We start from the raw sequence: 26779 nt of genomic DNA, 5'->3' as shown, positions 1-26779 counted from the left end.
TAGGGGTGCACGTTGTACACAAATAAATAAATACGGCACTTTTTCTCTATGTGCACTTATGCGATATTACTAACGTGCTGTCTCCAACACTCTGAACGTGCGTCAGGAGGTGCATTTTGAACGTGTAGCGCTTCTTGAAGGATTTGCCACACTAGAAAACACAAAAAAATGAGGATCAGATTACATGTTCAAGTCCCTTAAACCTCATCAAATCACTTCTCTCCAAATGTAACCTTTGTTGCATGCGTTTCCTTTTGTGACACAATACATGACAGTGTACAGTATTTGAACGTGAACTTAAACAGGTGATAATTCAGCTGTTTATGAAGATTTATTTTGAGTTCCAACCACTCAAATGTTCAATGGCATCAGACCTATCCATACATATAGTTTTTCATGTATTCATTCTTTATGCCACCCGCCGCTCTTTAGGACAGCAAAAGTCCTAAAAGTGCCTATGATGAAAACTAACTGAACTGGGTATACATGTACATAAAAGTCTAGGTTATAATTTCATAAGGCCTAATTACAGCTTTAATTTAGTAAAACAGTCATGACAACTTTGTTTTCTCAATACGTTCCCATGTTTTTGACAATAGCAGTTGACCAAAAATCTCACATCTTAATTTTGGCTGCAAACCACGATTATTTGGGCTCCGGCGCCACCAGCTGGTGTAGTAGTGTAAACAATCAAAAAAATCTTTACTTTGACTACACTACATAGAAGACAAAATACCTAAATCCTAGGGAATACATTGAAATATACCAGGTTCATGATATATCAAAGTTTATGAATTTAAATTGATGTCTATACGTCCGAATAATGTACACAGCATGTTTTGTGTATAGTATTTTGTTGGCTCCCAATTACAATAACATAAATCAAAGCACAATGCCATTTTGAACTCCCAAGTTTTGAATTTTGAATGCTTTCTCTTTGATTGAAAGTACAAAAAGCATAAAAATGTATATGCATGCCACAAGGATTAAATGCCAACAATTTCATTTATGCGGACCTTATCACACATATGCGGCTTCTCTGCACTGTGGGTCTTCAAGTGCTGAGTCAGCCTCTTCTGCATGGGGTAAACTTTCTCACACATGGGACAAGGGTACACTGTTACCTGCGCCACCTAATTAAAAAAAGGCAGAAACATTGACCCAAAAGTGATACCGAAAGTAAGGGCTAGGATAGGATGACTGTATAATGTGACAGTGCTGCTTGCTATTTATGACTTTAAAATGGTCCATTCTCCAGGTTAGGCCACATCAGGGCGATATTATATTGATATCGTTCTGATGATACAAACTATAAAACCATTTTATTTTGAGAAATGGAACTAGAGCAGAACCCAGGCGCTTTTTAAAAACCCAAGTAAAAAAGGAAAAACTTACCACATCTGTCTTTTTTTTCCTGTTTAATGTAAAGGAAAATATCAGAAATTGTCAAGCACATTTTGATAAACAAAAAAGGATGAACCAGGGGTTGGCAAATATTAAATAGACTTTTAATGTATTTCCCAATCCTAGAATAAAACAAGGAATGCAAAACTTATTACAATATTAGTGAAAAAGAAATAGAGGCGATATTCTGCTGACCCCTGGTGCACACAGATGAACAAACTTACTTTTCTTTGTTGTGCACAGCCGAGTGACGAATGACATCTTTCCTGTAAACGCTTGAATAATTGCACGTTTCGCACTTGAAAGGCTTCGTACCTTCGTGGTTGAACATGTGTTCCTGCAAAACAAGAACGTACTTTTTAAAAACAATTTTACCACCGTATTTCTTGGTGTATATCAAGCACTCGTGTATAACGCCTGCCCCCAATGTTTGATTAAAAGTATAATAATTTGTCTCACTTTTTCTTAACTCTAACCATTGCAGGTCCCAAACGTTGTGTCAAAAAGTATCCTAATGGGGATTGAGGCCAGATCGTGGCGGTGAGAGCACCGAATCTTAACCATTTGACTAGAACAATAGGGTTATAGACGACACAGGAAAAGGCATTCGAATTTATCTCATCATCACACTATTTTACAGTACTATGTTGCTAAGTCTGTAGGGCCATGATTAAAGTCATTGAATGACACCGAATTGGACTTTGAAAGACATTAAAAAGATATGTTGTACATTTTATTTAGGTATTGTGTTCATAGTTTACGTTTGTGTTCATAGTTCACGTTGTCAATAATTCATTTTAATCATGCCCCAACATATTCTACAACCTGGTACCCTGTGTAAAAATTGTTTGATGATGAGATCAAATCCAAAGCCTTTTCCTCTGTCTTCTATAACTTTCGTGGATTAGTGGTTAAGATTCGGCCCACTCACCCCTCTGATCAGGGTTCTAATCCCGTTGCATCCAATGTTGTGCAAATGTGGTAAGCGATATTTGTTGACTTATCGATCATCGCTCAAAAAGGGTCATGTACAATCATTAAACTTCGGGTTTAACATGCACCCAAACTTGATGCGTACAAAAAATGTGCGTTATACACAAAAACAATGAATATTTTTTGAGTGATTCCCTTGTTCGGAAAAAAAAAACTTAAGTCTTTTAATCTGACGCCAGATGGCGAAGCGTTTTGCTTATTTTTAGTACTATTTTTCTCATTTTGTTCTTATTAAGAGAAAAATGAGTTACCATTTACAATATCAGCTCTTTTTGCTCGAGAAGAAAAATCAAAATATCCTATAAATGACAAAATTGATACCCAAAATGACTTAAGTTTTCTAAAACAGCGTAAGAGTTCCAACCTTGAGCGAAGACCATCGCTTGCAGTGGTAATTGCACTGTAGGCATTTGAAGAGCTCCGGCTCGTTGCCCTCATGCGAGTCCACATGGAAGCGCAGGTCTTCTTGTGTGAGGAAGCGCGAGCCACAGATCCAGCAGCTGTGAGGTCTCAGGAGCGGTTTGAGGGATTTGTAGTACCGACTGAAAATGCAAACTCTAAGTAAGCTGTTGCGCTACCCAAGAAAACAAAAAATGTGCATTAAGAAACACTTACTTGCGACGCAAATGCTTTCTGTATTTCTTGCGGAGGAAGCTCTTGGAGGGGCGGCCTCGTTTCCTTTTAAAGAACTCCTCTCCTGGCGAGTTGGACGAAGGGTCTTTGTTCTCTGAGTCAGACTGGATCACCATCACTTCCACATCGTCCCTGTCACTGTCCCAGTCTTGCTCCGGAGCCTGAACTGAAGTGCCGCCCTCATTTTCCAAGCCTGAAGAGCTTGCCTCGGCGGCTGCGCCGAGGTTTGTGTCCACCCTCGGTTTCTTTGATAAACTCGCCGCCCCTATGGGGAGCCATGAACATGTCGTAAATGTTTTCGCATTAATGAAAATGAATTACTAAGATCAAATATATATTATTGTTATAATACTGTTTAAATGTCACAATGTTCAAAGGAGCATAACCTTTGCCATGTCGCATATTGTTTGTGAAACTCCACCACACACTGCTGGCTAGATTATAGCTGCAATTACTAGGGATTTTTTTGGCCAGAATAGCAGTTTTTACCCCCATAAATGCCAGAAAATATGTCAAAACCTCGAAGAAAAACTGCATGTTTGTGTATCGATACCAAATATTTTATCAGCGCCTTATTTCAAGGTATCATACTTGTTACAAAAGACCTTTAGTGACCGTTATATGATCAGTAAATACAAGTCAGATGACAATTCTATTGTCATTGATTTCATGAAAATTTAAGCAAAAAATATTTAAGAATCTACATTTGTAGATATTTCTTTCAAATTATTAGTTGTTATGTGCACAGAGACGTTGCAGAAAATTTAAGTACTTGTGGTTTAAATATAGATAAGCAAAATCTGATTATCAGTATATTTCCGCTGTTGTGTATCCCAAATAAAACTATATTGTTTCACAGCACAGTTCAGCCAAAAACATTTTTAACTACGGAAAGCATTATGCTTCAAAGCGCAACATGGCGGCGCATGGATGCATGCATGCGGCTAGTTGCTCTCCAGCTAATCTTCTATTTATTGCCGTTCTCTTGTCTTTTTTGCTTTCACTTTTGGACACATGTGTGGCCAAAAACACTTACAGTAGGGACGAACTTATTCGGTTGGGTGGGCGTCTAAATTTCGACTTTTCGGGCACTTTTTATACCGCCTATGATATACCGAGCGAACTTCAAAGAGATCCGGCATCCTTGTGGACAGCTATTCCTCTTAATAAACGACGACAACGGCGCCGTAAGGATAGAAAACAGAAGCGTGGTTGCCGTGCAGGTAGATGTGTGAAGCGTGCGAAGTCTAAGCAGCAAGATGGACGCAAGGATGTAACTAATTCCACCATTCATTCCTCGCCGGACAACCGAAGCTTTACACTCAGCGCACACGAAAAACAACAACCGCGGCATCTTTTGAAGATCTCGACAAAGACTACAAAGAGTTCAGCTAAGTCAAATGATTCAGCAAAGCTAAAATTTGGTCTGTTAAATATTAGATCGCTTGCTCCAAAAGCTTTACTTGTTGATAACATTATTCGTGATTATAAACTTAACTGTATGGGTCTTTGTGAAACTTGGTTACGCCCGGATGAGTATTTAGCGCTAAATTATGCTTCTCCCCCAGACTACGAGAGTAGCCATATAGCACGCACGTTGAAAAGGGGTGGTGGTGTTGCGCTAACTTCTGAAAAATCGCTCAAATTTAATCCTCGTACCTCTAATAATTACAAGGCGTTTGAGGCTCTTGTGATGCGGTCCTCTCTATTGTCAATTTATGTAATAACTATCTATCGCGCACCTGGGCCATACACAACTTTCTTAGACGAATTTGCTGAACTTTTGTCTGAACTAGTAACCTATGCAGACAAAATTATAATTATGGGGGACTTTAACATTCATATGAACTCCCCACTCAGTTCACTTACTATTGCGTTTAAGTCTCTAATTGATGCATTTGGTTTTAATCAACTGGTTGATTTGCCAACCCATAAAGATGGGAACACGCTAGACTTGATTCTGACTCGAGGAGTTTTAACCTCAAACATTATGGTGTTACCGTGTACTACCGTTATCTCGGATCATTATTTAGTTACATTTGAGGTGCTAGCTAAATGTAGTGTTAAAAAAGCTGAAGGATATAGCGGACGCAATATAAGCACTGGCACAGTTTCTGAGCTCTTTGAACTCCTTCCTGGAGCAGTTGCGTCCTTTCCTTCATACAATGGCTCGATTGACTCACTCATGAATAGGTTCAATGCCACCCTGACTAGTGTCCTGGATTCAATAGCGCCCATGAAGCAAAAAACACGTCCTAAAAGACGCACGCCTTGGTTTACTGATGAGACTAGAACCCTTAAACAAGAATGCAGGAAATTGGAAAGAAAATGGCGCGCTACCAAGCTTGAGGTTTTCCATCAAACATGGTGTGACAGCTTGTTAAAGTATAAAGCGGCCCTTGCCTCTGCAAAATCGGCCTATCTTTCGAAGGTGATTGCGTCTCAAAAGAACAATCCCAAAGCCCTTTTTGACACTGTAGCATCGCTTACAAGGCAACAGACTATCGCAGATAGTTCGACGCACTCTACTCATGACTTAATGGTCTTCTTTACTAAGAAGATTCAATGCATACAGGAAGAAATTGCTAAAGAAATTATTAATACCACACATACTAAAGGGCTGAAATCTACAGATGCACGACAGGGTGGCTGTCCTGGGAAATTGTCTGGTTTTAGTGAACTGTCACTTGATGATCTCAAACAGGTGGTGAATGCGGCCAAACCGACAACTTGCCAGTTCGACCCGCTCCCAGGTTCACTTATTAAAAGTCTTTTTGGCGTCCTTGGACCTTCAGTTCTAAATATTATAAACATATCACTCTCCTCAGGTGTAGTTCCAGCAGCTTTTAAGTCCGCCGTTATTAAACCCACACTGAAACAACCCAACCTAGATCCAGAAATCTTAAGTAATTATAGACCTGTGTCAAACCTACCTTTCCTCTCTAAAGTACTGGAAAAAGTAGTGGCACAGCAGCTAAATGTTTTCATATCCGAGAATAACCTTTTTGAATTTATGCAATCAGGATTCAGGGCTAACCACTCTACTGAGACAGCTCTGATCAAGGTAACAAATGATCTCCTACTGGCAATGGATTCTGACGCTTCATCACTTTTGCTGCTGCTGGATCTTAGTGCTGCTTTTGACACAGTGCACCACAATTTCCTACTAGAACGGTTGGAAAAATGGATTGGTCTCTCAGGAACCGTCCTCTCGTGGTTCAGATCCTACCTCTCAGATAGGACGCACTGTGTTAAATATGGTGAAATGACATCTGAGCCCTTTAATGTTACCTGCGGTGTTCTGCAGGGTTCAGTGCTTGGCCCCCTTCTTTTCAGCATTTACATGCTTCCATTAGGTGATATAATTCGCAAGTACAATATCAGCTTCCACTGCTACGCAGACGACACTCAACTATATCTTCCGTTGGAGGAATCTCCCACACTAAACTGTGGAAATTTGGAGGCCTGCCTCATTGAGATAAAAGAGTGGATGTCACTCAATTTCTTGCGTCTTAACTCTGAAAAGACCGAAATGTTAGTCATTGGTCCATCTAAATGCCGTGATATATTCTCAAAAACTGCTGTGAACATTGACAAATGTCACATCACACAGAGTGACTCAGTTAAAAATTTAGGTGTCATATTTGACCCTGATCTATCCTTTGAAATGCATGTAAAGAAAATTACTAGAACCGCTTTCTTCCATCTTCGTAACATTGCTAAAATCCGTTCAATCCTGTCTCAGTCTGATGCGGAAATTATAATTCATGCGTTTGTTACCTCCCGTCTCGATTACTGTAATGCACTACTCTCTGGTCTCCCGAAGTCTAGAATCAAGTCACTTCAGCTGGTACAAAATGCCGCAGCGAGGCTTTTAACTAGGACAAAAAAGTACGATCACATAACACCGATTTTGGCTAACCTGCATTGGCTCCCAGTTAGCCATAGATGTGATTTCAAGGTTCTCTTAGTATTGTACAAAATCATACATGGACTTGCTCCCTCTTATCTTTCAGATCTGATTTGCCCCTACGTCCCGGTCCGAAGCCTACGATCTGAGAGTGCCGGTCTTCTGGTGATCCCAAGAGCAAAGAAGTGTTCTGCTGGTTCGAGAGCGTTCTCCATCTGGGCACCGGTGCTGTGGAATGCTCTTCCCCCTGAGATCCGATCTGCAACCTCAGTGGAAATGTTTAAATCTAAACTTAAAACTCACTTCTACTCCATAGCATATGAATAACCTACTCTTCTCGTCGGCTGAAAAATAGTCTGTGTAATATAGTGTAATAATCTGTGAAGCCCTTTGAGACTCTTCGTGATTTAGGGCTATACAAATAAAAATGACTTGACTTGACTTGACATAATTCATCCAACAGTGCTTGTTTTCAGCCAATCAGAACGTGAGGCAGACAGCCCATGGCTGCCGATTTAAGTCAGCCATCTTTGTATCACAAACAAAGCACATGTGATTAAACAAGCTTGTACGGTGTTTTGTATCAACGTGTCTGCAGCACTTGTAATGTAAATCGATTAAGACATAAGTTCCCTGTCAAAGAATGGGCTTGAACCCATGTCTCGCATTGCCTATGATTGACATGCTGTTACATTTTCCTATAAAGTATTAGAAATGGCCCATCTGATTACTGTTCTTCTACGTAAAATCAACCCTCAATGTGATTACCTATCCAGCCAACACCCCTTTTAACGCCTACATTCACAGTAACATGCTGGGAAAATCAGTTGGTTACCATTTCAACTAATTCCTTATAACACAGCACCATATCAGACCCACAGCATGACGTGTGGCTCCTCCCTGCCACGTTATTTTCTTATATTACCATAAAATAGAAACCTGGTGTAGAGCAAATAAGCCCAGCACAAAAATGACTTCCAAATTTGTTTCAAATAATTCACTTTGGAATGGATGGAACGACTGTCTCCCCTTTTGGACAGTTATCGGTCGTACTAATGCACCATGTACCATAATGAAATCTGATTTTTAATGTAATTAAAAACTTGAAGGCAAGGTATTGCTAAAATAATGTTCTCACCTTACGCAATTATGTCAATTGGAGGGACATTCTCAAGTACAGAACATTACGCAAATTACTCACTTCATTGGCTTTCTAACCAACTTAGCATTTTCAAACACCATTACCCGACACTGCGAGTATCAGATATCTAATACCACGCCCATAGAGGCATGATCTAGTCGCGCTCCACTGGTCCATATAAAAAGAATTCGCTGATAGATGTTCTCTTTTTCTCCTACCTGACTGACTCATGGCCTGCACTGCAGAATTCAGCACGTGGGCCATACGTTGTGACCTTCCGGAGCACAAGACCAAATCTCTACGCAACAGCAAGTAAGAGGACATTTTCAGATTCAACACCATGTTTGCTGGTTTTTGGGAATCTACCCAAATCAATTAGCATTACAGCGGAAACTTTCTTTTTGTGCTAGTAAAATTCAGCGGTCAAAAACTCCCATAATCTCCGGCGCCTTCCCCTCCCCTTTTTCGCCTTATCATTAATTATCTGTGTTAATAAATTGTGTGTCCTATTTCAATCGTCCCGGTTCATTGAATCAATTTTCTTGGGATTAGTAATTCATATCAGAACTCAAAGTAAGAACGTATTTTTTATCAGTGTCGGGAATTCTAGCATCCTTCAGAGAAAAAAAAAATGATGGTGGGGCAGAAGCAACACCTAGAGGAAAATTAGTTTACTGATTGCAGTAAGAAATAAATCGTTTCAATCCTAACGAGTTTCAAAATTCAAGCTGGAAAAATCCCTACATTGGACACGCCTTGAAAATGTCCGGAACGGGTTATAAACTTGTACATTTATCTGGATAGAGAGCCTAAAGAAAACTTTGCTTCTTTTATAGCATTATATGCGCTAAAAAATTAAGAGTGAGGTGACATATCTAAAACTCATGAAGGTCCGTTAGAAGACAAAACTATGAAGTGTACATACTCTGCTTTACATTTGCAATAAGAGTCAGTCAGAGCTGACAAATCTGAATTGAATTATATGTGTAGTTGGTACAGGTCTTCATAGATCGCCAACATTTTGCATCCACCCTTACAAGGTGAGTGTATATGGACACCTTGATACCATGAATACACCTCTGCATATAATGATTGAGACCCTTGACTTTTGAGATACATTTGCATAATCCGGAAGAAATGATACAGCTACGCTATCAGGAATATCGCCCAAAGAGTTGCTCGCTGTTGTTGTTTCGGCCGCCATATTTTCTCCGCTTGTGATACAGTACACAGATACGGTAACTATGGTGGGCGTGGCTTAGCGCTCGCTGTGGGATGTATGAATTCTGCCACTTGCTGGTTTCAATATTTATTTCCCTACTTATTAACTTGGGTAATAGTTCTTTAAAGCTGTGTTATATTTTTTTACATTTATATGTTTTTACACAAAGGACATCTGCAAAATATATTGATTTTCCATAATATTTGGCACTTAATATTCTTGTATTCATCAAAATTAATATTGCAACATCCTTCATTCTCATTCAGTCACAACTTGACTCATATCAATCTTAGGACATAACTTGGTTAAAACTTCCGAAAGTCTCAATTTGACAAAGTAAGAGCTGGGGTGTGGTTAGAGTGTATCCCCCAACCACAAGGGTCATAGGGACACCATATCCTGGGGAGTGTCAGGGGCACGTAAAGCCTGGTGGCACCCATCCCTCTCAAACTGCTTAAAGTAATTAAGGTAATGACTCGACTGACTGCAATTGCTAGAAAACTCACCTTAAATTGTTCGATTGTAAACAAAGTCATGTCCTGGGTGGAAAAGTTACCTCCATTTGTTTTAATAACATAAATAAAATGTACAACCCACCTTGACTGTCATCATCTTCAAGAAGTTTGTACTTCCTCGGGCGGCTGATTCGACGCTGAGGACGACGTGAAGAGGAGGACAAGATTGGAGGAGTTGTTCTTTTCAAAATTGCAGGGAGTCTTCCGCGGCAGTCTTCTTCAGCTGGATTGTAATTACTGTCCTCTGAGGAAAAAGTGACCAACAATATGAGAAACAGAAACACTGGTATTTGGTCATTAATTGAAATAAAAAATGAATGCTTCACATCATCAATCGATTAAGAAATTTCAAAATCATGATCAAGTAATGTTCCATGAAGCTGACCTTCAGAATCATCAATAGCACCAGCATCTGGCACTTGGTCTTCCTGATCGTCGTCGTCTTGATTTTTACAAGATACGGACACTTTCACCTGTGTCGAGTCCTCCTTCTTTCTGTCTTTGTCTGGCTGCTTAAATGTTGACATGGCGCTTTTGGGAGGTCGGCCGCGTTTACGCTTTGTTTGCAAACCACCTGAGCAAGGAAGAAGTAGTTTGAAAGTTAAGAATGAGTATAATAACAATTCACTCAAGAATATATATGTACCTACTTTTATTGAAGATTTGAGTTGACATAAAAAATAGTGGAAATTTGGGTAATTGCGTTCTTCAATGGTAATTAGCAAACCACGACTCTAGCTTGCTAAATATGACACATGTTTTTAAGTATACTACTTATTTCACTGTCATAATGGTTCGTCAGGGCCGTACTTTACCACACATAACGTTAAAACGTACGCAGTGGCTCAGGTCAACCATGTTAACATACCTGCAGGTTTGAAATGTTTGTCCCTCATATGGTTAATCAGTGTGACTTTAGAGGCGCTCTTGTACGGGCACATTTTGCACTTGAACTGCTGCACGATCACAACTTCCATCATCTCCTCCAGCTCGGCCAAGTTTGGCGGTTGATCTCCAGATCCTTCAGCCATCACGACCAAGGCTCCTTGACCTGGAGCAGCTTCCTCCTGTTGGGGCTCAGCATGCACAACGGGGACGTAGGTGCCGCTGCTACTGATGTAGGGCCCCACCTGGCTCCCACTGCACTCTGCCGCCTCGGAGACGCCGCCTGAGTCTGCTGTGTTTGCAATGGGGCGATCTGACGAGGAACTGTCATCCGTATAGAGGGATGCGTCTGGGCCGTTGCTGTTCTCCGTGTAACAGGAATGTTGGGGTTGCTGCCGTGGCTGGTCGGGATCCTGGTTCTGCTCTTCATCGTCATCCTCGCCTGCTTGGTTGCTGGAACACCCAAGTTGCTCAGAATACCCGGCAGTGTACGGCCGGCTTGTAAGCGCTTTGTGATCTGCGCTACTGTCGATGTAAGAGCGCGAATGATGCGGGCGCTCGCCATCATCCACACCACAGAGGTATCTGGCACTGCATTCCACCACATAGCTCCCCCGATTTATGGGGTTTGAATCCGCCCTGCTGCACTCCACGTATCCAGGAAGATCGTGGTCACTGTTATCTCCACTGTAGTCCGGGAAGCCCGACTGGGAGCGTGTTTGGTCAGGTTCTTCAGAACAGGACGGTGAGGGCTCCCCTGTTTGGTCCGGACCATCCCTGCTGCAATCCATATACTGGGAATGGTGAGAGTGCTGTGGTTGATCGGGCTGACTGCTTTCTTCTGGGTAGCCAGAATGGCCGGGCTGGTCATCAGGCTGGTCGGGTTCGAGGCTCCGGCGAGTTTCTCCTTGGTCCACACAGGTAGACGTGGGACCTTCTGAAATTGACTCAATGCCTATGCGAGCAGACGAGGCCGAAGAGGACAAATGGGTTTCCATTGGAGCACCTGGTAAAAACACATACATGGAAAACAAAATTGGACAAAACACATAACTATGATTTGGGCAGTAAGAATAAGTTTAGCATGATTTACTTGTCTGGCGTATAATAGGTTATTCATCAGAAAAGTACAGATTTAGAATGGAGTAAATCCATCAATTCGACAGCTTGTCAAGAGCTATCAGACAGTCTTTGGTAAAAAAAAAAAATCAAATAATTAGCAAGCTTTCTGAACACTCATTAGTTTTATATAGTTTTTGGGATCCCTTAACCACTAGTATTGTAGGGGCACCATTTCCTGTGTCTTGGGCAAGTACAGCCCGATGGCGCTGATCCCTCTCCTGGCCAACATATGTTTCCACCTGGTCTCAAATTTTATATACAGTAATTATATTTCGGGTCTTAAGCGTTTGTGATAACAGCATTCTCGAAATGGCTGTTCTAAAAAAATAGATAGAAGCATTACAGGATTTTTGCTTCCTGATTCATATTCTACCAACACAAAATGCCAATGTTTAGACAATAGAAACCCATTCAACATAATTCTGTTCAGAAATCCTTTGGGTTGAGGTCAACTTTAAAAAAAAAAAAAAATCACAATTTATCCAATTTTAATTACGTTACTCAGGAGGCTTCTTTTGTATGTTTTCAAATGTTATGTGCCCCAGGAAATACAGTCACATAATACCATTTTGAAACACTGGTGTACACTACTTTAGGAAGAAAAGACAACAGGAAGAAAATTAGTGAAAATGTTGGTTCTCTTGAAATCTCCGTTTTACAAATACAGAAACACGATGAAGCTGAAATCTGTTACCATTTTAGTTTGTGTATTTTCAAATCTAGACAAACTCGATAAAGTGCAAAAACTGATGTATTATGGTGGATTGTAATGGGATTAGTGGTAGTAGTAAAAGGGCGTCAAAATAACCAGGTTGAAGACAGACAATGCTGTGTTTATGTACGCTGCAAAAAGCCTCCAGAATGCAATTTGGTAGCCCCATTTGAAAAGACCCATACACACTACACAACAAAACAGTATATGGACCTTGCAGTAAGAGATATTGGGTTGGTTCTGCATCTCTGTCTTCTGCACTTGTTACAGCAACGCAACCTACAGGAACAAGTAGTGAAAACAACTGTTGTCTTTCCTCACAACTACAAAAACAATCATTGTATTTGTCCAATCGGCAAGCGGAATCACCATTCATGATGTCGGGACCGATGGTGGACTCTATGATCTTGTCGATGGCTGAGCCCAGGTCAGATGAGGTAGAGGCTGTAGAGTCGGACACCATCATGGCTCCTTCCGACGCGGCGCTGGAATGAACGAGCACTTGTGCCGACCCGGACACAAGTACCGACTGAGTCACCGTGGACACGCTGGAAACGCTGGTGGACTGGGCAACCGAGGAAGAGTCTGGGAGGTGAACTGACGACACTCGTGCATCCGTACTCGAGCTGGTCTCCGGAATAAAAACCTTGAGAAGGATAGAGGTGACGCCATCAGTGGCCCAGCATAGCACGTGTTTAAACTTTTACCAAATGCATTCTAAAAGCTTGCTGACTTTATTGAGTCTAAAATGAACGATGGCCCAATTATTACTGCGCACTTAACTTCCACTTTTCGTACTTCAAGATTGCAGTTCTTAGTGTTAATGTAACTAATGGATGGGCATTCGTAACCATGACAACTTCAGGAAGAGCTAAAGTGGAGTGGATAAGCATATCCAAAATGCTGAGTAAGACAGATTTTCATTTGTGGAAGTAGCACTTCATCTCCAAGTCACCCAATTGAATATAAGGTGTGATATTGCCCAACATCCATTAAGCCAAAGCGCACATGTATTGTAAAGCAGGCATGTCAAACTCAGTTTTGCTCAAAGGCCGGATCCAGACTTCATGTTCTCAGATGTGCCGAATCAGTAAAAAAATGTCAGCGCCAAATATTTAGCTTAGCTCTTCAGTTCAATGCTCTATCAAATCAGCATATAATTGTGGCCTACCCTCCAAATTAAATGACAGATGAAAACTGAGTTCTTCTAATCACAACACAATAATTCGCAATAAATGGAAAAATATCATTTTCATGTTTGGCAATGTGTTAAAAAAATATTTTAGCAATTGAATAAATACAGCTTTACAGCTGAACCAACTCAACACACTAAACAAACTCAAGTGAATGAAAATATGCTTGCCTCAATTGGAAATACTGCTTTGAAATAAATTAAAAAAAAATAAAAAAAATAAAGAGTTTTAGCAGTGAACAAGCAATAACATTGGATACAACTACCAGGCTGGGCCTACTGAACCTGATAAAATCCTGCACAATATGATCTTTTACATCAAACCAGATAGATCGTATTTTTAATAATCTGTGCAAACAAATGCCGTGATATTGCACCTTTTCCCTCCATCTCTCATTGCACTCTTGCAGTGTACTTATTGCTGCTGGCTCCAGAAACTTGGCATAGTTTTGCCTTTACAAGTGCATTAATTTCAGGTGTCAAATCCAGAGTAGCAGCACATTTAGCAAGTGTTAGTTCGTTAACCTTGAGCACTGTTGTGTTTTATTTTTGTTCATCACAGAGAACACCTGTAGACAAAGTATTCCCAAACATGGATAGAACCTTTGCTGGATGTCAGCTTTGACGCCGTCACCTTCCTCTTGCGGCAAGAAGGAGCATTTGGTTTGTATTTAATCTTTTAAAACTGTTTCAATAGGAATCAGCTAGAGAGACTTGCCTTCTTAACATACTCAGATATTTTGTTTGAAATGCCTGTTGTAAAAGCAATAGGATTTGCCCATCCTCCCAGTAAGGTTCCCTATTTGGGGGCATTTAAGATATCTTACCACAAGTCCCTCAGAGCTTTGTCCCACATGACAATCGGACTCAGGTGGTTGCATGTGAGAGGAGGCGGCGTCGCTGCTGTCGGCCGACATGGCCTCCGAAGACTCCATGCCCATGCCACTTTCCGACGGCTCCTCCATCCCAGAGGGGCCTGCATCGCTGCTGCTTTCCACCTCATTTTCCTCAGAATCCATCGTTACTGGGTGAGGAAAGTTTAAGATCAATCTCAATATATTTTTCAGATGATCCATTAAAGCCACAGTGTGTAACTTTGACCACTAGATGGCCATGTTTTTTTTTAAATGCGAACGAAAACCAGAGCCACAGCAAGCAGCAAGACAGCAGACAAACATGGCAAATTGTAGTAGGTATTCCACTACGTATTAATAATATACATTACTCAACCTGTGATTTTTTTTTATATAGAAATTTATATTGGTATGATAGCTCATGTATGTTTGCCTAATATTCAAATCAATTTTTTGTTATTTTATACTGAATTAAAGTTTTTTGTACCTCCAGGAGGCACAATATTTCTAAAAAGGGTCAACCTTTATCTTACGGCCTGACTGAATAATATCTTTCATTCGAATTCTGCATGACATTTTGCATCCTTTTTCCAGGAAACAGAGAAAAAATGCAGACTCATCACAAATACATAAAGAGGGAAAAATTACTTCCAAACTTTGCAAAATGGGTAATTGTTGGTTAGACAGGTGCTCTAGCACTGTTATTTATTTTATTTATTTTTTCAGTTTCAGAATATCCAAATATTAATCGAGATATTTTTGTCTTGGCGGGTTTGGTGGGCATTTACATCCTTGGTAGGCAATAATTTTATTTAATCATTGCTCTCGTTTTCCCTTTTGTTGTTGTATTATTAAAAGTAGTCTATAATCTGTACAGCTATTTGAGAATTCTTGTGATTAAGGGCTACACAAATAATGACTTGACTTGAATAAATATTACACTGTCCCTTTAAGATAATAATGCTGTTCCTGCATGTAAAATGATGTAAACAATTCTTTTGACATGTTAAGTACAGGGTTTGTACGCCTTTTTAAATTCTTGCCATCTTAAGGACTTTCAAAGCCAGTTTGCAATCATTAAAAGAAGAGATCCCAAGCCGCTCAAAAGAACATGTTTTTGTTGCTTTAATCACTAAAATTAATATAGTCACTATCTTGTTGCTAGCACATACTTTGTGCTTATTTGAAACGTTAGAATCTGAGATGAATTCTCTTTTTCTGTCAATTGGCTGGTAAAAATTGACATAAATTCTGCCATTCTGCTTCAACAATGCGTGCACAGCTTGACTACATAACACTTGTTTACAAACACGGAAAGGGGTCTATAGGGGAAGGCTAAAAATTGATGGCTTCAAAGCAGAGTGCATATTTTATTTAAAAATATGTTCTGCGTGTTCTTTAAAGAATCTTGTTTAAATAGGTTGAAAATAAAACTGTAAATAGTTTTTTCTTGTCTATTAAAATTCAATATTTTTTTATTATGCCAAGCATCCTTACAAGCCCTGGAGAGAGACAAAGACACTTGTAGAAAACTGCTAACAATTATTCTTTGTAAATTTGAGTGTGGCCAAACAACACTATGGTTGCCTTAAATTTCATGAGTCCATTGTAACTAGAGACCGTTAGTTTAGTGAACAAGCTTAAAAGGGCGGTGTGTATTATTTAGCACTTCCTAGTGGTAAAACGCGTCATCAAATCCTGCACAATAGGATATTTTACATCAAACCAGATAGATTTACATCAAAAAACAATATTGTTTTTAATAATATAAATACAATAATTATTACATATCTTGCGATGCTGTAGCATGGCCATTAACAAAAAAGACAATTCCCACCCCAGCCACCACCTCTTTGATCTGTTGCCCTGTAGTAGGCGCTACAAGTCCCTCAAAACGAGGACTATCAGGTAGACAACTTCTTCCCCAGGGCCATCAATCACCCTGATCAAACGCACAAAAGTGTGAAACAGATCTTGTTTTGAGTTTTCTTTTTTGTTGATGTTGCTGAACAGAACTGTGAAAATATATACCTAGTGACTTATTTTGAGTGTTATTGCACAATTCTTATGATGCACTATTCTTTTACATTGCATTATTATTATCATTATAACTTGGGCCAGTCATCTAAGCACTACAATGTAGATATTTTTTTTTTTAACTATTTATCCTGATAGGCTTTTATCCTTTTTCACTTCAAAGTCTTAATTGCCTGTTTTACCCTGGTGTCCCATGTCTAATCTCACTGCAGGCAAGGTTGATATCAATGACAATTAAGACAATTAAATTCATTCAAAACGTGCATTTTTCAATATACTCTTAGGTTGATACATTTGTAGTCATTTACCCAACATTAGGCAATAACAGAAGAAGCTGACATATTCCACCATCTTGCTGCTACGTGTATAACAAAAACACCTTGAAAAAGGCTGTTTTAAAATGTGAAGAAAAATTGGGCTGTTTAGACACTTTTCAGTATTTGCTTGTGCTTTGAAGCGCTTGTTTTCGGTTACACTATACATCACTGTACAGCTAGTGGTCAAATATTTCTGTGTCCCTTTAAAAATTCTTTAAGATGATCCAGCACATCATGTTTAGATGAATGCATTTTTTTACTATCTGTCATTTCTCGAGACAAAAAGCACGAGTGCCAGCCAAATGAAGTTTTATAAAACAATCAAAAAGAAAGATGGGAGACTTGAAAATGCGTCTTTGAAACCTGAACAGCTTTGATGAACGCTTTGATCTCAAACATATTAATAGTTTGAGGTTGATCATGACCACCTTACATGAGGGTATCTGGTGTGTGTTGTTAGTGTTGGCCCTTGGAGTAACTTTGAAATACACTGGGTTAATGCAGATTCATTTGTATAGCATTAAGCAGAGTAATGTGAAATGACTCAAATGTAGCCATCGAAGGGGGTTCACTAGACGGGTAAAACAAAGACATTACTCAAATAATTTCTACAATCCCAAGCTTAACGAAAAACAACAATATAATAATGTGATAGTGATTTGGCAAACGTGAACTCAAACGGGGCTCGTCTTCCGTGTCTTAGTCAGCATTACCTTCGTGCATAATAAACGGGTAATGTTGTCCAAAACAGTAACGCCTAGCTATATTTAAAGGCTGACTGGCATGGAAATAACCGAATCCATTTGAAATATTCAAAAAAAAAGTCAACGTTTCGGTGACAGAAAGTGGCCCAAATGGAGTACCGTGCCACAGTTGATACTACATTAGCATGCTTTAGCTTGTGGCCTAGCTGCCCTTGATCCTGCCTGCGCCGCGTCGCCATTTTCAACAGGCGGGCGTCTTTTTACATCAGGCAATTTCGGAAGTTCAACTGGGGACCTCGAGGGCTTCAATCTGCGCCGGTGCACCCAAATGCGCTCCCCGTATTACATAAAAAGACGCTAATCAACTCATGCAAAATGTCTTCCTTAATCTTACCTTCTTTGATCGAGTTGGTACGTTTGTTTCAGTCTAGCGAGGCTAAATCGGACAGGCATCGGTAAGCGGTATTTGTAGCTTCATTCTAGACGGGCATCTCGCTTCCTGTTAGTATGAACGGGTCATATTTAGTTGCGATCAAACCGATCCCCAGCACGCAATATGTCGTGCCAACAAATGTAAAACTTATCAGTGACCCGTTGTGACCAAGTTTTGTCAGGAATGTATATATATCAACGTTGTTATTTTTTAAAAACAACCGGACTATTAGACTCGTCTAAGACGCATCACGCCTTTTCGCGCGGAGGGATATGTGATGTTTCCCAGACGTCGCACCATCCAGACATCACAGATCCAATATTGGAACACGAGTCGATTACCTTTGGATAACCTCGTTTTATTGCATCTCCTTTGTTATGACGATTATATTGTGGTTCGGCGCAACACTAAATCTTGTACTGGACATGGTGCAGTGTATAGTTTGAGCGCTTAAAAAAGCCTTTAACCCTAACATGATCAATGCCTGGCGGCACAGTCAAAACTCATTGGTTCAGATTCATCTACCAGCCTTCCTGTACGGAGTTTGCATGTTCTCCCCGTGTTTGCGTGGGCTTTCTCCAGGCACTTCTGTTTCCTCCCACATTCCTAAAAACATGCATTTCAGGTTAATTGGCCGGTGCGAATTGTCTCTACGTGTGAATGAGCAAATGAATTGTCTGTCTCTGTGTGCCCTGCGACTGCCTGACAACCAGTTCAGGGTGTCCCCTGGCCACCACCCAAAGGCAGCTGGAATGGGTTCCAGCACCCCTGCGAACCTATTGAGGATAAGATGTGCAGATAATGGATGGAAGGATAATTAATGCCCTCACATGTGGGCAAGGCGACATGTTAGAATCAATGGACATAGGGGAAGTGTCCCCACAAATATCAAGTAATCATTGTTTTTGTTTTTCCCCCCACCAATGTTGTGTGATCACTTAAAATACATGACCCCCCCCATACCAAGCAATCTTTATGTTATGTCCTCACCAATGCCAAGACAAAACCTACACCCCATTGTTAGATTATTGAAATGTGCCATTGCATTTAGTCATAATTGTGTAAGTTTTCCTGTCAAATAATTTTAGTTCTTTTCAATCATCTCATCTTTATTTTATTCAAGTTAATTATTTAGTGGTAATGAATGCACCTTAAGGTTATGTATTTGGATGTACTTATATTTTAATTTGTGTGTCATCAAAATATAACAATTAATCTATTTGTTATACAGTTGATAAATACTCATCAAACCACCTGCACGATTCAGTCAAAGCAAAGGACTGGTGAGAAGCTGGTGCCTTGGGAATTTTTCTGCCCTTTTTTGAATGTAAATCACTCAGCCGCACCATCAAATCCTCCTTCTGTACTAACAAGACGAGAATATTTTCTTATATTAATTTTATTTTATTGTAATAAAAACATCAACTGAACTGCTCCTCCAGCATTTGTATTTACTTGTCTTGTGACGCTGATGTCCTCATAGCAAAGAGCTACAAAAATGACATCCAGGAATTTACAAATGACCACCTTACAAACCAGATCACATATTTTCCAAGTAGTGGGTATTATATTGGCGGCACGACGGACGAGCGGTTAGCACGTCTGCAGCACAGTTCTGAAGTCATGGGTTCGAAACCAGCTAGTTTGCATGTTCACCCCCGTGCTTTCTCCCACATTACAAAGACATGAATATCAGGTTAATTGGCTAGTCAAAATTGTCCATAAGTGTGAATGAGCCAGTCTGTCTCTCTTTGTCCTGCAACTGGGCGACAACCAGTTCAGGGGGTCCCCTGCCCACTCCCCGAAGATTGATGGGATGGGCTCCAGCAACCCCAGGGAGAAAAGCAGCGCAGATAATGGAGGGATGGGTATTATTCTTTTTTATTCAAAGATCAGTTACAAAAACACTCTTTTTTTATGGGCTTAAATGGATTACTAGCATTATAATATGTCTCAATTGCAAATACTGACCAAATACTGATGAACTTAGTTGAATCACAGTGATGCTAAGTAGATATCTACGTTCAACAAAAAACTGATTCAGTACATGAGGTCGGCAACGCCACCACTCAGGTCCGAATTCTTTCCCCGCAACAAGGGAAAGCTCATCCCAGCCAGTCGAATCACGGCCACATTGAGTGCATGGAGGAAGAAAACGAGGAGAAGGATCCAGAAGCAGATGTCGAAGCTCTCGCCGTGTGTCTGGAACACGAAGGTCACCTCCTCAAAGTTGGCGATGCGCTCTGAAAAATGCTCAATCTTCACCTCAGAGGCAAAGAGAACCACAACTAAGAAGCTGCACATACCTGTGAGGAAAAAGGGGATTCAAGCCAATGTCTGAACATGTCTTCATGATTCTGATACAATGTAGGGCTAAATTAAAGAACAGAACAAGCCCATCCATCATTTGGTGCTGACCAGGGTTTCTCAACTTACTTTTAACATTATATTTCCCAGTGATTTTTTTTTCCACCAAGCACAACCATAACAGATTCTCTACTGAGAATTTTTTGACATTATAAAAAAGAAAAATGTACCATTAGCTGGTTGTTTTATTAATTTAGATTTTTTTATTGTAATTTTTATACTCGTTTTTCTTGTTAAAAAAACCTATATTTATACATTTTAATGTGATTCTTAAGTAAAACAAGAATACAACTTACAGTAACACAAATGATTAACTTACGAAATTAACTGCATGAAAGAGTATGTATATTCTTTCCTTATTTTATGATAAAGTAACACACATTATACATAAAAATTGCTTTATTTTACGCAGAAAATATTTGAGAAGCATTGCTTAAAAGTAACAAAAGGGGCACAGCTACCTCCTTTCAAAAAACACCGATTGTCAAACATACATCATACTTGTCAACCTCCACGGCTCCATGCCCATACAAACTGTCTTATTTTCCCGTACAAAATAATCGTACACCATAATTATTTTATTTTTTTCGGAATGATGCATGATGGGAAATCCCCAGGCAGCAGACGCATGTGTTTGACAAATTTATGTTTTTTCCGTACAGATTTCCTTGTATGTCGTACTCGTCTTAAAATGCATAAAAAACATACCTTGTAAGGCAAAACTGTACAGGTTGACAGGTATGATACATCTACATCCAAATCCCAAATTCTGTGTATGTGTGTGTGTTCGTATGTTGCTTATAAGGTCCGAAACAGCTGAACTGATTTTTGTGAAAATATACACGGTTGTACTTTAGGTCTCTGGGAGTATTTTAAGCTCTATTTTGTGTCAATGTACCCCCAACTAATACCAACAAAATCAATAAACATCTGCTTTCGTGTACAGGTGGCTCAGAAGCTGCATGCAGTCATACTGCTTTTTGGCACTCCTTAGTTGCTCCCTGGCACTTTTTCAACAAACCACAGTCCCGACAATCTTTCTCAAGTAGAGTGCCTTGTCTTAAATACACAATGCTGTTCCTTATGAGCCACACTGCCAAATAGAAGTGTAATCTTTGACAATTTGAAAGCTAATAAACTGAATTTCTCACAGGATATGGACGTCCACAGGTAAAGTCCCAAAGGACCGTGCAGCGTCTCGTAAGGACGTCCAACGGCGTTGAAGAAAAAGAAGCCGCTGGCCACGGACGAGAAGACAATCAACAGTCCACAAAAGAAGATGATGGTAATGTGCAGACCAGCTGGGATGGCGTCCATGAAGTCTGAAAAGACTGAAACACCAGAAGACAGAGACATGTTGAAAATACTGACAAGCAATACGTCTATGTAGTAAGGGCATTATTGATGACACACAAAAGGAAACATCTCTGCAGAGACCATACAGGTTTGCGAGTTGTGAAGCATTCAGGCGGAAACATGAAAGGTCAGTGGGAACGTGTTAGAGCTGGATCACTGCTCTCATTTAGTTTCAAACAATAAAGACTTGTTTGTCCCTTGTCTAACTGTCCACATATCTGAACTACCCTCATCAAGTGTGCAAAACCTCAACAAAATACGGCCCCAAGCTTCCTAAGTACCTAATGGATAAGGAAGCTCCTAACGAGGTTTGTTGTTTTCCATTTTCCTACACAACTCGCGTATGATGCATAGCAAATGATATCCATGTCTTAATCAAGAGAAGTTTTTGAATAATTGAAGAAGCTGCTGCTGTCATTTATTATGAATGAGGCGAAACTTTATCATTGACGTGTTTAACACGAGCATGTCCATTCACCGTTCAAGGTAAACATGTATGTAGGATTATAATATAAGTACAAGTGCAAGATAAAAGATCAGAATGGAGAAAACCAAGCAGTCCTCTGCAGTTCAATTGAAAATTTAAAAACTTTTAGAGCAAAATGGATTCACTACTCACTGTGAAATATTTCATAATCAGAATTGGGCAATTCAGGTCCAAAAAGTAAAAACCTGTGTAGCTAAAGCCACAGGTGCCTCTCAGGTAGAAGGGTACTTTGCTAGGTGTATTATTTATTTTTTTACAAAAATATTGTGCTTTTTTTTGTTCATATTGTGTGTGTTTTTGAACATATACAGACAGCCGCCCCTTTCATCGGAGTTATTATTTAAGGTTAGTTTGGATCCTAATTACCATATTGTGTCATTTTGCTTCATCCATACTTTTAAGAGACATCATATACTATTGGGTGCCCTGCGATTGGCTGGCAACCAGTTCAGGGTGTCCCCTGCCCACTGCCCGATGATTGCTGGGATGGGCTCCAGCACCCCCGCGACCCTACTGAGGATAAGCGGTGTAGCTAATGAGATGAGATGAGATATACTATTGGGAACAGCAGTCATAGATACTAAGGAACCTAAATAATATTTTTCAAAAGCATTGCAGACATTCGCTTTAATTGTTATGAAATCAATATTTCATTCAAGTACAGGGCACAGTGGGGAAATAAAATAATGCTAATGAAATTTTTGACCATCCATTGCAGCCTGGTCATCCTGGAAGGGATATTACCTCATGAGCGGTCCCTTCTCATGGTTTCTTCATTTTCCTCAAGTTGATGTTTTTGAGTTTTTTCTTGCCCTCATGTAGGTTTTAGATCAGGGGATGATGTAATAATAATGTGTAGTCTGTAATAGTCTGTGGAGCCCTTTGAGACTCCTTGTGATTAAGGGTTGTAAAAATAAGCATTAATTGACTTGACCACTTAGCTTCTATGCTATTTGTTTGAGTACAAACTTAGCTAGGCTATATAATCGACTAATTCATAAGAACAGATTTTTGATAGCCAAACTAAATTTGTTTTAAAGTTAAAAAAGAACTATGTAATTAATTTACAATGAAGGAGCAATTCAGGGACATTTTCCTTTTTTGTAATTTTCTAATAAGATTTAAAATCTCAACTTTTTCTACTTGTTTGTCTCTTTTATCTGATAGTTTTTCCCCTCTTTGGAATGTCAAGTGTACCTGGCCGATATGTCATACACTTAAAACAGCGGAACAGAACTTGGGCAGCACGGCGACGCAGTGGTTAGCGCTTGTGCGGCACAGTTTCAGAGGTCATGAGATCGAACCCCCTGTGTGGAGTTTGCATGTTCTCCCCGTACTTCCATGGATTTCCTCCGGGCACTCCAGTTTCCTCCCACATTCCAAAAAACATGCATGTCAGGTTAATTGTCTGGTCCAAATTGTCCCTAGGTGTGAATGAGCGAGTGAGTTGTCTGTCTCTGTGTGCCCTGCGACTGGCTGGCAACTAGTTCAGAGTGTCCCCTGCCCACTGCCCAAAGTTAGCTGGAATGGGCTCCAGCACCCTCGCGACCCTACTGAGGATAAGCGGTGCAGATAATGGATGTATGGATGGTACAGAACTTGATTTTCTTTTTTTTGATTGCTGCCTCAATCTCCTGGCTTGTGTCATCGTTGCTGCCTCTGTCATCAGATTCATGATGCCTGGGAAAGTACAGTCAGTGGATTTCTTAGACACACTTAAATAAACGTTTTTTAGTTTAGGTCGACTTTTGGACTGCATTTGAAACAGACCTTTTCTTAATTTCACTATATTCATGTTAAACTAACAAATAGAAAGAAAGAAAAAGTACACGAGGTAGAGCATGAAGTCCGGCTCTCTCTTTACCCTTTCCCACCCATCCCTCCTCCCTAGTGTGTTCCGCCTCAAACAGCTTTGTTAACAGTAAGATAAAATCAGATAGATGCTTTTTGTCAGTTGTGCATTGTGAACACACACTCAACCTTTTTTGCCTAGATAGCTAAAATATATATCAATACATATTAGTGTAGAATGTAATGTCTTCGTAAAGAATTTACCGGATTTGTGGTAGCAACAAATTAATAGACTAAAAGGTTTATTCTAAACTGGTAATTTTGTCATAAAATGATATAAAAAATATTCAGGGGAACTTTCAGTCAACGTTTGTACGACATTTTTGTGATTTGCAATAATTTGACTACTACTTGTAATAATAGTCTGTAGTTTTGAAATAATGTTTGGTCTGTGCAGCCTTTTGAGATTAAGAGTTGTACAAATAAACACGATTTGACAGCTTGACATGTAAATGAAAGAGGATAAAACGTTTTCCAAAATGTGTAAAACTAAATTGAATCGAAAATATTTCAGTAAAGCACAACTGTTATATATTACTTGAGAAGCGCGAAGTCCTGCCCCCCAAGCCACAGGTCTTGACTCTCTCTCCGTGGAAGAGTCCGTAAGCGAGGCGTCCTACGAACTTGTCCAGCTCGCTCCCGGTAGCGTTGACGAGTTCTGCCCCAGTTCTGCAAAGGACAAAACCGTCCATCCAGCGAGGAAGTCCGGCAGAGACAGCGGCCATTAAGGCGCAACTCGCCGCCAGGACCCCTCCGAAGCTGAGCAGTAGACGCTTATGTCGCCGCGCGGCTGCCATGGCCGCCCTGCTGCTGCTGGGACTCCAACCTCCATCCCTCCCCCCACAGCTTCCCCTCTCGTCTCCATGGCGACCGCGACGCACCTGGCCATTGACGGAGCTAGGACATATATAAATGGGCATTGGCAAAGGCACTGTGGCACATAACGAGTCTAGTGAAGTTGTATTTTACTTCCACTTAAAATAGGTTAATCAAGAGCTATTTTTCAGAGCACTTTGATTAATACAAGGCAAAACTGGGATTTTAAACAGAATACTGCCAGTTTTCCTTTATCTGAAGCTGTGGTTCTTAACCTTGGAGCAACCAAAATCCACCAGTTTCATATGTGCATTCACAGAACCCTATATTCTCATCTCATCTCATCTCATTAGCCGTACCGCTTATCCTCATTAGGGTCGCGGGGGGCTGGAGCCCATCCCAGCCATCTCCGGGCAGTGGGCAGGGGACACCCTGAACTGGTTGCCAGCCAATCGCAGGGCACACACGGACAGACAACTCATTCGCTCATTCACACCTATGGACAATTTGGACCGACCAATTCACCTGAAATGCATGTTTTTGGAACGTGGGAGGAAACCGGAGTGCCCGGAGGAAACCCACGCAAGCACGGGGAGAACATACAAACTCCGCACAGGAAGTCTGGAGCTGGATTTGAACCCACGACAGGTTCCCATGACATGAACTGTGTTTTATTTTAATCAAAGACATAGGATTTTTGTACTGTTGTCCACAGTTAACAACACAGACTAGTGCATGAAGTCACAATAAATTACAGAACTGCAAATCAGTGTGATTTCTGCTGTTGCCTTTTAAGTTTTAGAGCTGTTCAGATATGTGTGGCTTCACCTTGGCAAGTGCTATTCTCATGTCATTTTCACAGCACTCAGTCTTTTTTCATTGTTTTTATGCACAGCATACTTGAAATAGATTGCTTGCAACGATATGTTGTCACACAAAAAAAGGCCAGAGCTTTCTCTGCAAAAACTTTTCAATTTGTTGACACCAAAACAATGTGAGCGTTGTTCTGAAGGGTTGCTATTGAACCTGGTTTGGCTGAATTTCAATAATTTTGTAAAGGCATTCACCATTGACTTCAGCTGCCTCATTATCCAACCGTGATTGGCCATATAACCCTTGGTTGGTATGAGGCTCGTGTAGGGAAGTATTCGTCAAAAGATTTTGCTTATATGTGTGGCAATTGCTTGTTTCAGTTCCATGGGTACAAAAATTTCCCCGATGCCGTACACATCTTCAATCTTACTTACACAGTTGTTAAGTAATGTAGAGTTTGCGAAGTTATATCGAACATATTTGTCCAACAACTTTTGTCGGAGAGGCTCCACAGAGCCCCTGAGACTGACTCACCAGACCTATAGGGTTCAACCAAACCCAGGTTTGTTCTAAAGCCATGTGATTCACAGATCCCTTAAACACCAGGGTTGTAGGGGTACCACTTTCTGTGATGTGTCTTGGGCAAGTACAGCCTGGCGGTGACCATCCCTCTTCAGGCTGTTTTTTTTGGTTGGGGTTAGCTCCCCCACATGAAACAAATAGTACTAGTGTGCGTGTTTACCAGTAGCAGGAGAACCCTCCTGATTGGACTCAGATACAACACCTTCATCATCTGGTCGCCATTGTTTTTCAGTGTGAAGTGTCATACCACTCTTGAGACACCCACCATATCTCCACATTGACGGGCAACGACAGGCAGCGACATGTAACAAGTTAATCAGGGGCAGCACGGCGACGCAGTGGTTAGCGCGTGTGTGACACAGTTCTGAGGTCATGGGAACCTCCTGTGTGGGTTCAAATCCAGCTACCGGTCTTCCTGTGCGGAGTTTGTATG

At 40.4% G+C, this 26779-nt stretch overlaps 2 protein-coding genes across 5 annotated transcripts in view; both read right to left on the bottom strand.

The window, feature by feature from the left end:
- Nucleotides 1-18287, bottom strand: part of LOC148369122 (zinc finger protein 335) — a 32902-nt gene extending 14615 nt beyond the window's left edge. For 2 of the 4 annotated variants that reach the window (XM_088331056.1, XM_088331059.1), the window contains exons 1-13: nt 17651-17793; nt 14557-14753; nt 12907-13183; nt 12751-12816; nt 10687-11709; nt 10204-10392; nt 9901-10062; nt 3013-3295; nt 2762-2939; nt 1629-1741; nt 1396-1414; nt 1017-1133; nt 75-151 (exon numbers count right to left, since the gene is read on the bottom strand). In XM_088331056.1, coding sequence (XP_088187182.1) covers nt 75-151; nt 1017-1133; nt 1396-1414; nt 1629-1741; nt 2762-2939; nt 3013-3295; nt 9901-10062; nt 10204-10392; nt 10687-11709; nt 12751-12816; nt 12907-13183; nt 14557-14753; nt 17651-17660 — 2711 coding nt within the window. In that variant the 5' untranslated portion in view covers nt 17661-17793. Of the gene's footprint in view, nt 1-74; nt 152-1016; nt 1134-1395; nt 1415-1628; nt 1742-2761; nt 2940-3012; nt 3296-9900; nt 10063-10203; nt 10393-10686; nt 11710-12750; nt 12817-12906; nt 13184-14556; nt 14754-17650; nt 17794-18035 lie in introns of those variants that run through there. The other 2 variants (XM_088331058.1, XM_088331060.1) reach the window with 2 other exon arrangements.
- Nucleotides 18288-19791: 1504 nt separating this feature from the next.
- clrn1 (clarin 1) lies at nt 19792-24955 on the bottom strand. The gene is made up of 3 exons (XM_088329893.1): nt 24674-24955; nt 21593-21772; nt 19792-20380 (listed from the first exon to the last, which is right to left on the bottom strand). The coding sequence occupies exons 1-3, from the start codon at nt 24930-24932 to the stop codon at nt 20115-20117; spliced, it is 705 nt and encodes a 234-aa protein (XP_088186019.1). The 5' UTR covers nt 24933-24955; the 3' UTR covers nt 19792-20114.
- Between the last annotated feature and the right edge of the window lie 1824 nt (nt 24956-26779).

The sequence above is a fragment of the Urocampus carinirostris genome, chromosome 3 (assembly GCF_059441175.1).
Source record: "Urocampus carinirostris isolate Australia breed hairy pipefish chromosome 3, RoL_Ucar_1.0, whole genome shotgun sequence".
In the NCBI taxonomy this organism is placed as follows: Eukaryota; Metazoa; Chordata; class Actinopteri; order Syngnathiformes; family Syngnathidae; genus Urocampus; species Urocampus carinirostris.
The sequence above is the reverse complement of the archived record's forward strand: the minus strand, read 5'-3'. Positions and strand labels throughout refer to the sequence as shown.